This window comes from Microtus ochrogaster, linkage group LG2, assembly GCF_000317375.1.
Source record: "Microtus ochrogaster isolate Prairie Vole_2 linkage group LG2, MicOch1.0, whole genome shotgun sequence".
Taxonomy (NCBI): domain Eukaryota; kingdom Metazoa; phylum Chordata; class Mammalia; order Rodentia; family Cricetidae; genus Microtus; species Microtus ochrogaster.
This window is the reverse complement of record NC_022028.1, coordinates 8,156,379-8,172,666: the sequence shown is the minus strand read 5'-3', so window position 1 is coordinate 8,172,666 and position 16,288 is coordinate 8,156,379. Positions and strand designations below refer to the sequence as shown.

The window sequence follows — 16,288 nt, the reverse complement described above, 5'->3', positions numbered from 1 at the left end:
AAAAGAAAAAATTAAAAAATATACTTTGAAAGACCAAAGGAAAGCAGTTACATAGCCACTAGAAGCCACCAGGTATTAATCTAGAGGATGATTCCAACAGCGGCCATCATTCCAATGCTACCCACATCTCTCCCCATCTGTACTACATGGTGCAGCTCAACCCGGAGAGTGAGTTTCAGCAAAGTGGTGGATCTCTCAGGTTCGTCTGAATACCCAAGAAACCCATGAGAAGTTTGTCAGAAATAAAACATTCAGAACGGACAGCATCAAGGAGTACCCAGGATACAGTACCATACAGTTTACCATGCATCAGGGAGGATTTGAGCAAACCAGAAAGAAAGCCAGTGAGAACTCTAGGAAAAAGCTTGCTAGGAAAGAACCCTTGCTATGTTAGACCTCAGCTAAGATGCTGAGTAACGTGAGACCCACTGAGAATGCAGCTAGAGACCACTTATGAGGTAAGGGTTTAAAAAATGAATTGAATATTAGTGAAATAAAATAAATAGAAAAAAATGAAAGAAAATGTAAGAACAGCAGAGAATACTGGAAATTTCCTTCAAACTGATCCTCCTGGCTTATTTGAACAACCAAAACTATGAGCCAAATAAATCTTTCTCCAGTAAGCTGCTTGTGTCGGATTTCTGTCACAGCTGCAACAAAGTAGTTAATGCAGAGATTAATCTTGTAATTAATCTGGGCTTAAGAGACATAAAATACCTATATTGCCATAAAAATCAGATTGGATGAACTTGAAGAAATACTGACAATATAATAATACAAAGTCACACACAAGTTCACAAATCCCTATTAATTGAAAGTTAGGAGGAGTCAGCCTGAGGAAGGAGGGAGCTTAAAAGCTAACAAGTTTTACATCTTTTTGGCAAAAATTCTTTGGGTATATTTGATCCATTTCTTATCTAAATCACATCAGAAGTGGCCTGTTTTCAACCACAACAACCACCAGTACTAGCTGTCCCCCAGAGAAGGGACGTTATTGATACTCTGTATGAACAATGCCAGAAGCAGGGGCTAGCATGGCAACATGGTGTAAAGTGTGACAACTACAGGGTTTCTTGTTTCTGCAGAGTTCTAATTTGAATTCCTGAGGCATACAAAATATGCAATATTAAAGCAACATAACCTATAAAATGGTCATTTCATTTTGTGAAAACAAACATGATTTCTCAGGTATGGATCAACTTTAAAGTGCTATCATTCAGAGTATGTGCAGAATGCAGTGAAAGACTACTTGCCTCGAGTTATAGGCCTTGATTTTGGTCTTTAGTGACAAACATATGATACATGGCAAAGTTATATTACTTTGCTATTTTAATCTGTTTAGAAGGATTAAAATCAACTGCTTTTCTGCATTTAAACTACATATTTTCATTAGTTAACATATTTAATAACCTATACGCAGAAACCATCAAAAAGAAACCAATGATGCTAAACCATTTATAACTCCTAAGCTAAACTGAGAAAAGGGGAATTACTTGGAATGGAGGATGTCTTATTAAATAAAGTGCTGAATAAGAATTGGTGGTTAGAAGGGCAAAAGATTGCATGGGAACTGTACATAAAAAGGGGGGATGGGGAAGATTTAGGGAAAAACTTTTAAATTTAATTTATAGCTAATTGCATGCTTTCATTTCTTCCTTCCCTCCCTTCCTCCTTTGTTCCTTTTAACTGGGATTCTCTATGCACCCCAAACTTCAATCTTGTAACCCTACCCCTACAGTTGAGCTGGGATCACTATGCTTCTACCACTACTCCTGGGACATTAATTGCAGTCAGTCTTGCTATGAAGTATTTCTCGAACAAGCTGCTATTGTAGCTACATGTCGGTCATTTTAATCTACCATCACTGGAGTTAGAGACATGCCAACCTTCAAGAATAATCTGGTTGGCAGATTTTATAATGAAAGAAGAATCCAATGTTTTACTATGTACTATGTTGAAAATACAGTTTTCTTAGTTGAAGGCACTATTCTGAACAACTATTTACAGTCCACAAAAAAAAAAATACAAAAAGTAAAGCCTCAGAGGTTAAAAAGAACATGACTGTTAAAACAAACTATTCAAGACAATGACATCGGGCAAAAGAGATGAGGCAATTTATGACAAACACCGACATCAAACTCCTTCCCTTGTCTGGCTAGGTGATGCCATACAAACAGATCGAAAATGAGCATAAAAGAGTTCTGGGTGAACCAAGAGGTAGGCCATGGAATAAGCATTAATCTTTCACAGTGAATCATTGGGCCCCAAACATCAAGCCCTGAAATAAAGGAATAATTATTGTAACTGGTATATTATGATATAAGTTTAAATTTGATGACTAAATTGTAGATTCTTCATAAATTCTCTCTATTATTCCTGTCTCTAAAATGAAGAAAATATAGATTATAAACTTGATAATATGCATTATTTTTGCAAATTATGACATTATTTTAATACAAATGTATAATTATTCCATTTGATTTTCAGCATTTAAATGTACATTAATGTATTTGCACTTTTTTGTTTTGTTTTTGGCGTGTGTATTTTAAGACAGCCACAGTGGCCTTCAGCCCAGTCATGCAACGATCATGGCTTGGAGCACACAGTCACACCTGCCTTCCCTGCTGGAACAGTAAAGCATTGCCACTGTAGCTGATGACTGCTGCACAGCTCTGCCTATGCTGTCAGCCTCAACAGAACTGGTGAGACACCTGGGAAGTCTTAAAGGGAAAATTAGGTTTTCAAAAAAAGAGGGCTATTTCCCATGTCAATAATAGGAAATATCACAATGCATAAAGTTAGTACTCTGTTTAGTGCTACTAAAGATGGCTTGCAAATGGAAAACATAAATGAAAGAATAAGCCACTTAGCTGGTATTGACATAATACTGACTTCAATTACTATCAGTTTGGTATTTCATATTTTATTCTAAAAATGGTTTGATAACTGTGCTGAATATTAAAATTAGAATGATGCAAACCTTAAAAAGACTTAATATTGATAAGATGTAAGCTTTAGAAAGACTTAAGACTGATAAGATACAAGCTTTAGAAAGATCTAATAATGAAAATAAAAAATATTCAGACACAGACAGACAAATTTAGAGCAGAACCTATCATAATACTGAAGAGAAGTGGTCCAAGGCCATTACAAAACCAATTTTACTTAATACACAAGAATGATCACCAGATTAGGCATCCCCCAAGGCTATGCAGAAGTTAACTGGATGCATGTAGAAGTTTTAGATATGAAGTGATTTTAAAATTCAGTCATTTCATATAGTGTGCATTCATCCTATGTGAAGCAGACATAAAATTCATGGGCAACTCAGAATTATTCTACAAGTCTGAAAAGATCTAGCTAGCAATATTGGGAGCTGGCCCTAACTTACAATGGAAAACACAGTGGAGAGAGGAAGCTAGGGTCATAGAACAACAAGTTAGGGCTAGAGGTATGGAAATTTCCCAAGACTGGGTTCTCGATGAAGACCAGTACTCTGATATACAAAGACAGCCTTGGTTTGAGGATCACAGCTTGACACTATGTTATATAGCAGCTTTGAATACTTGGGACAGGGTTGAAGAATCTGGAAATAGGACTGAGTCATTTACTAAATTACATAAGGCCCAAAAGAAGATATCAATGATGTTTTACAAAGATAGACTCCAGTTATAAACAAAATGATATAAGATCCAGAAGTTAGACAAATATTAGTTGGATTTTTGGCCTTTGAAAATGCTATTTCAGAATGGAAAAGGTGATTATTAGGCCTTTTAAGGCAAGATCAACACCAATAAATAAAAGGATTAGAAATATTGCTGATATTGGATCTCACACTTATGTTACTGTTTTGATAGAAGTAATTTCTAGAAATTTTGAGAAAAATAAAAAGTCTCAGATGTTCTAATTGTGGTAAACATGGTTGTTTGAAAAGGGATTGTAGGTAAGATGTCCCTAGAAACAATGTTTTTTTCTAGAGATAATCCAAACAGAAGGCACCAGCACTAGACTAATGAATGCAGATAACCAGGGATAGGTAAGATAACCCTATGCCATTGAGAAATGCCTTATGGGGCCTCTGGCAGGCCCCAATGTCAAATTTGGTTCAATCATTCCTCACCAGCACTAGGAAACTCCTCCACAGAGCAATTAAAAGACCTAAATGACTGTTGTTAAACACCGTACTGCTCTGGATAATAGAAAAGCTTCAATAAAGAAAAAGAAATTCTTGAAAGAGACCATAAAACCAGTACTTTGGCAAACTTTTATAAATGATCAAAGACCAAAGCAAAAGAGGTGAATAAATGACATTCTAATTGAAAGTTTGCTAGACACAGGTCCAGATGTAACAATAATTTCACTAAAATTTTGATATCCAGATTGGCCTCTTAGGAGGTAAATATCCAGCTTGTAGGGATTGGAACTTTATTTCATGTAAAACAAAGTACAGGAAGGGTCAAGTATATAGGGTCAGAGGACAGACAGGAAAATTAAAACCATATGTGGATGTGGCTAATATAACAATGAAATTATGGGGACATGATTTGTTGCAGAATTGAAAAACACAGATTAACATTCCTCCAATCTCAGAAACAAATCAAAAATAAAGAGTGCTTCTGAAAGAAATATTAAAAGATATTATCAAGAACAGTCAAAAGCCATTCAGGCTGTACATTAACTGGACACAACACCTTGTGGTCCCAACAGCCCTACCTTTAAAACCTATGTGGATGGAAATTGCCTTTGACATCAGAAAAATTACAAACACTAGAACAGCTGGTATAGGAGCAGCTAAACGAGAGATCCATGGAGTAACAGAGAAATGATCTCCTGTTCTCTTCTCTACTTCCCCTACTAGGGAAAAAAAAACCCTGCATATCCTTAGACCTCTCCCTCCTCCTGTGGGTCCCTCTAGCTTCCTCTCAGTTGGCCATAAAACTCTATGATCCATCCTGGCCAGTTTAATGTGTACTCCACCCTATGAACCTAGATCTGACTATATTGGCAGTATCAGACAGCAATACAAACAAATCTCTCAAAACAGTCTAGCCCAAGTTTTAAATTACTATTCTAAACTGATCCACTTGAAGCTGAATTTTGCACTACTGAGATTACAAAGATCTTAAGGATATATTTAAAATAGCAACTTTGATCCTGCCATGGCCTCCTACTCTAAAACAATCTTCTGGAAATAAAGGCTGGAAAATTGCATTTCTGTGTGGTCTACAAAGCATCCTAGCCAAGCTGATATGTATTACTGAATCTTCAGAGGAATTCAGAGTGGTGGAATATGAAGAAGACCAAAGAACATAATCTGAACAGCTGCTATCATGGGTCCAATTAGAGAGCAAAGTGCTTGCCATGCATCACGATAACCAGAGTTCAACTGCTAGCACCCATGCACAAAACAAAAAGATGGGCACAGTGGTATACACCTGTAATCCCTAGCACTCACAAATCTAACTTTACTTAATATATAAGTTGAATCCCTATAAAAGAAAAAAGCAGAGGCAGCTGAAGACAGTTGGAGAAGATGAAAAAAAAATTACTGCTAACCCATAAATCCATAACACTTCAGGACTGTAGAGTTTTGATAAGAACTTCAATGCCTTTAAAACACCTTTACCTATTGGTTAAGAAAGTCTACTGATTTTGAGAATTTATGCTATGACTGTTTAGCAGTTTGAATCCATATTTCTTTGGTATATCCTATTTGGAGTTTGCTCTGCAACTTGAGTATACAGGCTTATGTTTTCACTATGTAATTACAAAAGGAAATCCCCACTTATAAAGGCAATGAAGAACACAAAGTACTTAGGAAGTAATGTAACAAGAAATATGCAAGCCAAAAGAAATTCCCTAAAAGGCGTCAGCAATCTTTAACAACTATAGAGACCCCTGGTTGTTACAAAGAAAAAGTCAATACTATAAACAATGCAATTCTATATTATAAACTCATGTGATGTCAGTAAACATACCAATACATTTTATACATCCTAGACAAGATGGTATGAAGGCGTAAGTCACAAAACAATCCCACACCAGTTTGGAATTATGATTAATAAAAGGGTTATTTATTTAAAAGGAAAAACTTACAGATTACCATCCTAGATAACAGCCCTCTGCACAACAAGTAAAGAAGTCTAATAACCAAAAGTGGAGCTGGAAGCAAGAGAGCAAGCACATGGCTACCACTGCTTTTTAAAGCAAAAGAGACCATGCCCAAGTGGGCTGGCATCTTAAAGGTTATTGGCTAAAGGAGCGGAAGGGGCTCCTGCAGCAATAGTAATAATATTTATGTTAAAAGTGAGTAAATAATTTCCCTATCCTGTTGTATTAGGTTCCATCCAATGCCTCAAAGGGATTTGTGAAACAGCAGAAAGTATAAACCCTGTGTGTACTAAACTCTTTCTATGTAAACACATCTATAGTTTACTTTATAAATTAGGCATGGTAAGAGTTTACCAAACAAAAATCAACTTTAAGAATATAATAGAAGGGGCTAGAAATACGGCTCAGTATGCAGAGGATCCACACTCAGTTCCCAGCACCCATGTTAGGTAGCTCACAACTACTTGTAACTCCAGCTCCAGGTGATATAAAATCCTCTTCTGGCCTCTAGGGCACCTCCAATTATGCAATCATATGCACATAGTCTACACACACACACACACACACACACACACACACACACACACACACACACTAAATAAATCTTAAAAAACAACATACTGCAGAAAAGCTGTGTAAATGTAACATTTTTCTTCAAATAAAAGAAGTTAGGGAACAGCAATCAGTCTGGTAACTGAGGAAGCAGTAGGGCAGGTGGGACATGTGACACAGATACTGGGACAGAGGAATTTACTTCCCAGATATGATGGTGTGTATTTTCAGCACAATGCTCACAATGGATTGTCATTAAAAACTTATTAATTGTTCACTTTTGGAATTCTCTATTTTATATTTTCAGGTGTAATTAGACACAAGTAACTGAAACCTTAGAAAGGAAAAACATAGATAAGGGGTATGATGAAACCAGACCAGCAAGATACATTAGAAAAATAGGAGGGATTAGGGTAATACAGCCCTAAGATCTCTAGAATGCACTATAAGACCTATATAATAAAGCAAATGTCACCTGAGTACAAAGACAGACAAACTAGTACAGAATACAAGAGCTATAACTCTTGCTACAGATAAACCTATATTGATAAAGAAGGTAGTTTAAATGACTGGGAAAAGGTAGACTTTTAACAAATGTTTATAATAAAACTGGGAGACTATTCAACAAAAGACAAAATTGATTCCATATATCCAAAAAAGGATTGAGAACTAAGGATATAAAGGAAACAATGAAGTAATTTAAAAAACTAGAAAGTAATGTAAATGAATTATTCCTCATAGTTATTATATAAAAAGAAATTATGATTCAAAATTCAACATCAATAAAGATTGATGTCCCTGAATATAGCAAAGTAAAAATAATTGTAAGCCAAACAAAATCTCTTAACAGTAAACTTTAAAAATTGAAAAATTAACACAATGTAAGAATATCTTTGTGCCATATGCCATAGAGCAGGTGCTGAGGTCACTAATGTATGTGGAATGTGACTTAACTGATGTGCGCCCACTGGATAGCCCTAAAATAGCCTGAGTAATAAGAATAATGATGACACTGGATAATGACATCTAGGAAAGAATTTAAATATTAAATATCTTTCCTGATAACCCCAAAAAGTAATTTTAAAAAAAGTGCAGGAAAGCTTTTCAATTAAGAAGAAAACCAAGTAATAAGTAGACAAGAAAGAAAAGAAAAATCACTTCTGTGCAAACACTATAGTAATAATTTTATAAAATTTCCTGATAAGTTATAATGCTAATAGGTTAAAAAATACTCAAAAAGAAAATATTTACATGGCTATAAAAAATATATGTCCCAATGTATTTTACTAACCTAATTTGAATATTTAAAATAACAGTTACATGGGTTTAGAGTATATCTCAGTACTATTGCAGGCATTTAGCATAAACAAAACCGTGGGTTTGACCCTTAATATGAACCAATAAAACAAGTGCATTTATACAATAAAATAACGTAGCATTTCCACCTTCAATATGTATCCAAGAAATGTAAAAATAAGACACATCAGTAAGACAGGACATCCTTGCTATGCTACACTGAGGAGATCCCACCAGTTCATAAAAAATCATGTTCAACATGTGTGATTACATTCTAATTATAAGAGCAGTCCAAAGAACCAGAAGACACTCCACTTCTCAAAAGTTTTTAGGTTATGAGAGAATAGAAAATCCTGTAGGCTTAGCAGAGACAGAAAGAGACAGCTCAGGTATAGCGACTAAATCTAACAGCCAGTGTGGTGTCCTTGATTGGGTCTCTGGTGGCAAAGAGGATAGAATTTGAATGAGGCCGTAAAAATTATTGTGCCAGAATTATTTCCAGGTTTCCATAACTGTTATGGCTATGTATGATAATGACATCAGAGGAAGATGAACAACAGTTGAGAATTCGTCACACCATTTGTGCAAATATTATTTATCCTAAAGTAAACAGGGTTTTAAAGAATTCTAACAAGCCTCTGGGGTACATCAGCGATGGCTGAACGTACTGTTGTTATGGCAACATCCCACTATTAAATATATCAGATTATATACTTAAATGGGTATTATTATATGTCAATAAAGCCAAAAATCTAGCTGTAAATAAAAATTTTTTAATGTGTAGAGTTGGAAGTACAATAAAAATAGAAAGAAAAAGAGATACCAAATGGGGTTATATGTGATCTTACCAAGTTAACTAGCTGTGTGTGAACCACATCTTCTACTAAAACTGCTGTTTCATGGAGAGGCCTCCTAGCATCCCCTAAAGAAAACCTGCAGGAAAAATTAAGACATACCATTATTAATGCTGCAAACGAGGTAAAGCAAACATATATGCTTCCTATTCATTGTAAAAATCAGCTGAATAAAGAGGTTATTGTTCTTTACAACAATCCAACAATCCACTCCAAGTTGTAGACTAAAGAAATAAATGTCTTCCTTATAAACTGTATCTTCCAAAGAAAATATACTATTATCTGCATCCCTTCTTAGTTTACAAAGGATCTATAAGGGGGAGTTGCTTTGTCAAAATGCAAAGCACAAGAGTGGTTCCCTATACCCACAGCAGGCAGCTCACAATCACTCCAGCTTCAGGAGATCTAATCTTCCAGCCTCTGGCCATACCAGCATCATGGCTTGCTACCCACAAACATACAAACAAGCATACACTTAATTAAAAATAATTTAAAAAATTTTAATATGGAAAAATACCACCAACCATATCACAATTTAAGCATCAAATCACCAGGTAACAAGTCTACTCTGTCAATATAAGAGAAGAGCAATAGTCACAAAATGTGATATGATAACACTGAAATTAGCTTTTGATCGCCACCTACATACAGCAGAATATAAAGAATGATTTACGTTTTTTGTTTACAGCATCTGTGTAGTAGATATGCAGAGACTCTCCCTCTTAAAGAACACCTGGAACTGCATGGATGTCTTACTTAAAGACTGCGTTAGCTGAAGAGAAGACTAAACCATTCAAGCACAATGAGAAGACCGACTCTCGCTTGAAGAGAGAACAGAGGCCCATATATTTGTATTTAGGTATATATTTAACTCACAGCAACCTACAATCTGGAGTGAACTAGCATAGGTTTCAAGGTGCAGCAAAGAATGAACAGACCCCATAAAAGATGGAAGCAGTATAAAGACGAGAAACTGACACCCAGTGCTCTGGATGATATCAACGTGGGAACTAGCAAACTGTGCATCCTTCCAGAGTCTCTTACAGCGTGGGAACTAGCAAACTGCATCCTGCCAGTGTCCCTTACAGCGTGGGAACTAGCAAACTGTGCATCCTGCCAGTGTCCCTTACAGCGTGGGAACTAGCAAACTGTGCATCCTGCCAGTGTCCCTTACAGCGTGGGAACTAGCAAACTGTGCATTCTTCCAATGTTCCTTACATGTCAGGTTTAGCACAGAAGATTTTAAGTAAATAAATAAATAAATAAATAGAATCTTCCCTAAGAATTTCTAGCTGTAATGGTTTACGTGCATTGATTACAAAGCACTAATCCCAGCACTTGTGAAAGGTAAAGACAGAGGATCATTTGAGTTCAAGGCCAGCCTGGGCTAAACACAGAGGACCTGTCTCAAATAAAACAACATAAACGACAACATCACACACACAATAGAATAATATCAACAAAAATTGTTAGCAATAGATTTAATTTTATGGTGGCAGAATATTTATTTTCTAAATAGACAGAAAAGATAATGAATAAAGCCAAACATTAACTTAAAGTGATTTGTATTTATAGTACTCAACAGTACCTGGTATTATCTCTTTAACAACATATTTAATCTTAGGGTTACAACTATTCCCACAAATTATAAAGTAAGGACCAGTATTGCATACACTAGGAAATAAATCATCATGAACGAGAAAGCAGGACAGTCAACTACAGAATGAGACCTACATATACCATATAATTAAATAATAAGTATTAACTCATACTTGAGGGCACACCTATAATCCTAGAACATGGATAGTTATGTAAATGAAAGTTTAAGGTCAATCTGTGCTGCATAGTAAAGTTCAATATCAAAATAAATAGAAATAAAACATACATAGTAGCAAAAAAGATTAACTTGGTTCATCCTCTTTGAAAAAAATTACAAAAAAATTATGTGAGAAAAGGGATAGCTGCACAAACAAACAAATGAGATATATATCTGCTTAAGGAACCACCTAATATAATAAAGACCAACATGAGACTCCACAGAAACCATTCAATGGTGAAAAATATGCCAGAATATGGATAGTCACTTCTGTCACTTCTATTTCAACCCGGTGCTAAAAGTTTTAGCCAGAGCAACTGGAAGAAAAGAAATAAAATATCCATGAACAAACAAGAGCAGAAACATCATCTTTGTTTATAGGACATGTGATCTGACATAATATAAAGTCAGCATGTAAAGTCAGCTGTGTTGAGGCAGGAGCAAAGGTTAAGTGGTTAAGAGTACTGGCTGCTCTCGCAGATGACTGGGGTTGCATTCCCAGCACCCACACAGCAGTTCTCAGCCATTTATAGTTCCAGCTCCTGGTGAGCCAGTGCACTCTTCAGGCCTCTCTGAAGCATCAGGAAAACATGAGGTACACATATATACATGTATTCAAACACCCATAAACATAGGTCTTTTCAAAATCAATTGTGCTTCTATATACTAGAAATTAAAAATCTGAAGAAAAATTACAAAATATTGTTCACTGACAATAGAATCAGGAAGAATAAAATTCAAAGTAATATATTTAATACAATAGGCAAAAGGCTTACCAGCTAGAAACTGTAAGACTGCTGAAGTTAAGGAAAGACAAGGTACATAAAAAGTAAATTCATGAAGATGAAAGGAAGTCTTTTCCCACACAGCAGAATACTGTTACTATAACAAAACTGGAATCCAGTCCAAACCACAGTGGTGTTTTGTGTGTATGTGTGTGTATGTGTGTGTGTGTGTGCATGTTTATGTGTGAGTGCATTTGTGTATATGTGTGAGCACATGTGTGTTTGCTGGGAGTATGTGTGTGTTCATGTATCTGTATGTGTACATGTGTTTGTGTGTGTGCATATGCATGTGTGTGTTAAACAGAAATACTTGACAGAAACAATGGAAACATTTTGACAGTTTTAGCATCCCAGCCTTTTGCCTGGCCCCATTCAGTGGGCCAGTGGAAGGCAGAGAGGGGCGGGAAGGTATGATAGGGCGGAGTTGCTCATTTCAGGGCAGATATTAAACAGTGAGAAAGTAACAAGAGGCCAGAGCAAGATGCAACCTTGAAAGATTCCCAATGACCACTTTCTCCAAATAGACGTGTCCTAATCTCCCTGGGTGTGTGTGTGTATGTGGGGTTATCTTCTGGTAAGCTACTCACTTACTGAACCCCTCAGTAAAACACCATGGACTTGGTCAGACAGATCATACCATACAGTCTTATGAAATGCCTTTTGCCATGCCAGAGGTGGATTCACTGACCCTATGTGTCCCTCAATGCAATCAAGATTAAACTTCACAGCCATGTTTGGGACCCAAGGATGGCATCTTTGAAAGTCATCAGGTTAAAAAGTAAAGACTCAGCTGGTGTCACGGCTCTAAGTCGGGGGGGGGGGAAGGAGCACCCAACAAATGACGTGGCCACAAAACTCCTGAGCCTAGAAAACCTGTAGGTCACATAGCCCCATTATACAACAGATGGGGGCTGTGGAACAGTGGGGGCACAGATTCCCACACCTGGCTCCCCAGGGCATGGCAGGCCTTGGGGAGGCCAGCCATGGGAGAGGGGGCACATCATCCCTGCCTGATGGAAGTCAGATAAGATGCTTTAGTCCCAAATCTGCTGCTTTGTGGTACTAAGACCGAAGTCACTTTGGGTCAGAGGTTACTCAAACCCACGAAGACTGAAAATGCCTTTCCAGTTGCAGATTTTAGTTCATGAGAACTACAGTCCATAAGTCCTGAACAACACCTGTAAGAGTGAGGCAAAACTACATGACAATGAAATCTACATAATAAATGAAGCAATAATCCTGAAATAAGAAAAAGACAGAAAATTAGAAAGTAGGTAACCCAAACTGCAAGCCATGAATGCAAACAATCTGAAGAGGGAGCAGAGCTTTATTTCATTTCTGCTGTTAGACGTGGAAGTCATTTCCAAGAATCATCTCCTCCCTTAAAATATTTACTCTTAAAGGCTGGAGACACTGCTCTGCGGTTTTATGTTGTTCTGTTTAGTACATCTAGCAGGTCACTCCTCTAGTTTAAATAATTGTTTCCACATTTTCACACTCTGATTACAGAAAGGAGAGCTGACTACCTTGAACAGAAAGCTCCCGAGAAAAGGCAGCAGAGGAGAAAAGTACAGTAATAGTCTGTGGCAGACCGCTGAGCCAGTGACCAAAGAACTCAGTGTATATGAGTATGTCTACTGTAGTGCCAGGAACCAAGTTCACAAGACAAGAACCAGAAGCTTCATGTGTGTGTCTACTTGGATGCTAGTTGCTTTCAATATTTACAATGGCTGCAGATGTTAATGTACACAATGTATTGTGTTATGCTGATGCTGTGACTAACAAATTTTTCCCCCCTTAGCTCTGGTCTTTTGGGACATTTCCCTACATCAGGTAACAGATTACTCTATAATGGACACTGTACGACAACTCCTTGGTTTAAAGAAGACTTTGGAAGACTGACTGCTTCCCTGACCAAAGTTTCCTTTCTACCTTCCGGGCCCTCGGTTGACTATACTTCCCTAGGCTAGGTACCATTATAATCCCCAGGGACTGCTCCCAGGTGAAATGATAGTGAATGAACAGCCTACAGCCCTAGACACATCCCAGTCCATGAATCTGGCACTGGACAAAACATGCAAAGCACAATCATCAGGCCATGTGATTCCCTCCACCATCTTCTGACAGACCTTGAGACTGAATGCCCACTGTCCAAGGGGCAGAAGGAGAGATTTGGGCATGGTCAGTCATTTAGGGCAATTAGAGTCACAGACATAGGCCAGTTACCTTACTCTTCAATTTTGATGTTTCTGAGTTCCACAATTTCTTCTTATCTGCTTCCCAGACATGAACTTGTTAAACAAAATGTTTGTGAAAGCCAAAGTAATGGTCAAGCCATCTATCAGACCAAATCTGAGACAAAAGCTTTCCTTACAATAAATGTTTCTTCTGCTTGCTTAAAGATCCACCTCTCCTTGAAATGAACTTCTAACAAGTCGTGGATCAAATGTTCTAATATAAGTTTATAAGATACTTTATTGAGAAATAGAAAAGATGGTAAAGGCAAATGACAATCACTGATGCTGCTGCCAACTCGCACACTCTGTTTTATAACCAGTTTATGGTCCTGAACCTAGTTAAATGCAAAAGATGGAACTCGGTATGTGAAGTCTTTCTGTGTGGTGCAGTATTAAGTGAGCAAAACTCTAAGACACTCGAAAACTTAACCACAAGCAATCATTTATCAGAAAAGAAGATTAACAAATGAACATAAGGATTCCTGGTTCAATTACTTTGTATAATTAAATCTTTTACAAGACTTTTGCAGAGAGAAGCAAAAACTTCAAGAAAACCATTGGTCTATTAGACCTCTTGATTTTTCAAAAACAATTTATTTCTCAATTAAACGAATTTGGAAATATCCTAGTATTACTGTCTACAAGTGAAATACATGTTACCCTATCACATGCTCTGAGACATTCTCCAGGAGAGACATGTGATCACCAATATACTCGCCATGTACATGATTATCTTTCTAAGCTATGTTAATTATACAACATTGAGCCTCAATTCAGGAACCCTGCCTGAAGAAAAAGACTCCAGATGACTTAAGGCCTTTGGCAAAAGGATTCCAAATGAGCTGCAGTCCAAGAAGCTAGAAGTTTCAAGCCAAGTTCTCTAGTTTTAAACAATGAGATGATGATGGTAACAAGAGCAAACAATGGGCTTTTAAAGAATTCCACTGAGTATCCAACAAATATTTCTTGTGTATGTATATCGTGTCAGGCACTCATTTTCCTACACTAGCTGAGAATCCTACAAACCAGGAAGCAGACTCTTCTGCCTCATAATCTAACAACTGATTTTTCCGTTGCCGTGGCATTAAGCAGTGACCACTCGAAAGTCAACCAGGAAGGGAGTCTTACAATAAACACATCTCTGAATAATGACCAGTGTGTGTTCTCAAGGAGATTCTTCTATCAGGATGTCAATCTCCAGAGTGCCAATACAGGACTGCCATGCTTTCTCACAACAGGAAATTAAGCATCTTCACCTCCGAGAAACTTCCTACAAGTATGTTCCTTGGAAGAAGCAATGGATTTGATTTCCTGTGCTGGATGACCTCAATATTTCTGATACAGTGTTTGAGGATCCTGCTCTCATAAACCCAATCAGCCTTATCCCTTTTGTTTCATTTTTATCCTGAGGAACTTTTAACCAACAGATAAAATCAAAGACTTGTACAACAGTCATTTGCATATATCTTAGTGCCCATGCCTCTTTCTCTCTCCAACTCAACATTTATACACGCGTCTTTATTGATGTCTACTTTCCTTTGGTCACAAACATGCATTGAGGTTTGCATGTGCCCAGCATTATTATGTGCACTGTGCCATGTAAACCTACTGCTCTCTAAGCTGCCTGTCCTCTGTCTTTTGGGGAGATGCTCTCTACGTAAGTAGAATTCTGTTTCTTTACCAACTTCCAGACATCAGCTTACATGAAAATATAAAATCCTACTTTCAAAACTTTGAATAAGCATTGTTTCAAAAAGTTTTGTCTGCTAAAGAGTATCTTTAAAACCCAGCTTGAGAGATTATTTACATAGCCTGCAAACTTGATTGCTTAATGTACACAATTCTATGATTTTTAAGTAAACTTACAGAGTAGTATGCTCATCTATACAATACAGTTTTAGGACTTCTCTCCTGTACCCAAAAACTTTATGTCCTTTGACAATAACCCCCTATTCCCATCCCTTGCCCAGGGCAATCTATGCAAAGACCTAACTGACACCAGACCTCATGTTTCCCGTCAAGATACAACATTTCTCACTTCTTAGCATGCAGGGTTGTTGTATAGCCATTTCCTCAGAACTGAAACAGGCCTTCCTAGAAAGACAAGTGAGGGTAATGTACATTACCAGGCACGGACTTCAGGGAGTCAGGAGTGTCACAGCTATATTAATCAAGGCAATCTCTGATGCTCTGCTGCTGATAGGCCTGTGTATTGTGCAGACAACCCCAGAGTGTGGCTTTCTGGAGCAACCAGTCACTAACATAGCTGCCTAAGTAACCTCATGTTCCTATGTAACCTCAATAAGCTCTCAGGTTCAGCAACCTAGACTTGCTGAGTTATTTCCTGGCCTGTAGTCAGTGCCCTTTCTAGAGTGAACAGAATTTGTTTGTGTCTCCCCAGGAAGAGTAACAAGACAAGGTCTCAGAATAACTGCTACAGCCTTGGGGAGACTTTCCCAAAGACCACCACTGTCAATTCTCTATTTAGTCAAAGTAGGCTAGTATTTGTTTGGTTATGTATTGAGGTTTAAGTTTTGATTTGAATAGAAAAGTTCCTCAGATTTTTAAGAAAGAAAGAAAGAAAGAAAGAAAGAAAGAAAGGAAGGAAGGAAGGAAGGAAGGAAGGAAGGAAGGAAG

The 16,288-nt window shown here is 37.3% G+C and overlaps 1 protein-coding gene across 4 annotated transcripts in view; it reads right to left on the bottom strand.

The window, feature by feature from the left end:
- Supt3h (SPT3 homolog, SAGA and STAGA complex component) overlaps window positions 1-16,288 on the bottom strand; it is a 363,212-nt gene that overhangs the window by 186,692 nt on the left and 160,232 nt on the right. For 3 of the 4 annotated variants that reach the window (XM_026785647.1, XM_026785648.1, XM_005359815.2), the window contains exon 3: window positions 8,808-8,892. The exons of the other annotated variant lie outside the window; for it this stretch is intronic. In XM_026785647.1, the coding sequence (XP_026641448.1) occupies window positions 8,808-8,892 (85 nt within the window). The remainder of the gene's footprint in view (window positions 1-8,807; window positions 8,893-16,288) is intronic. 4 annotated transcript variants of the gene reach the window in all.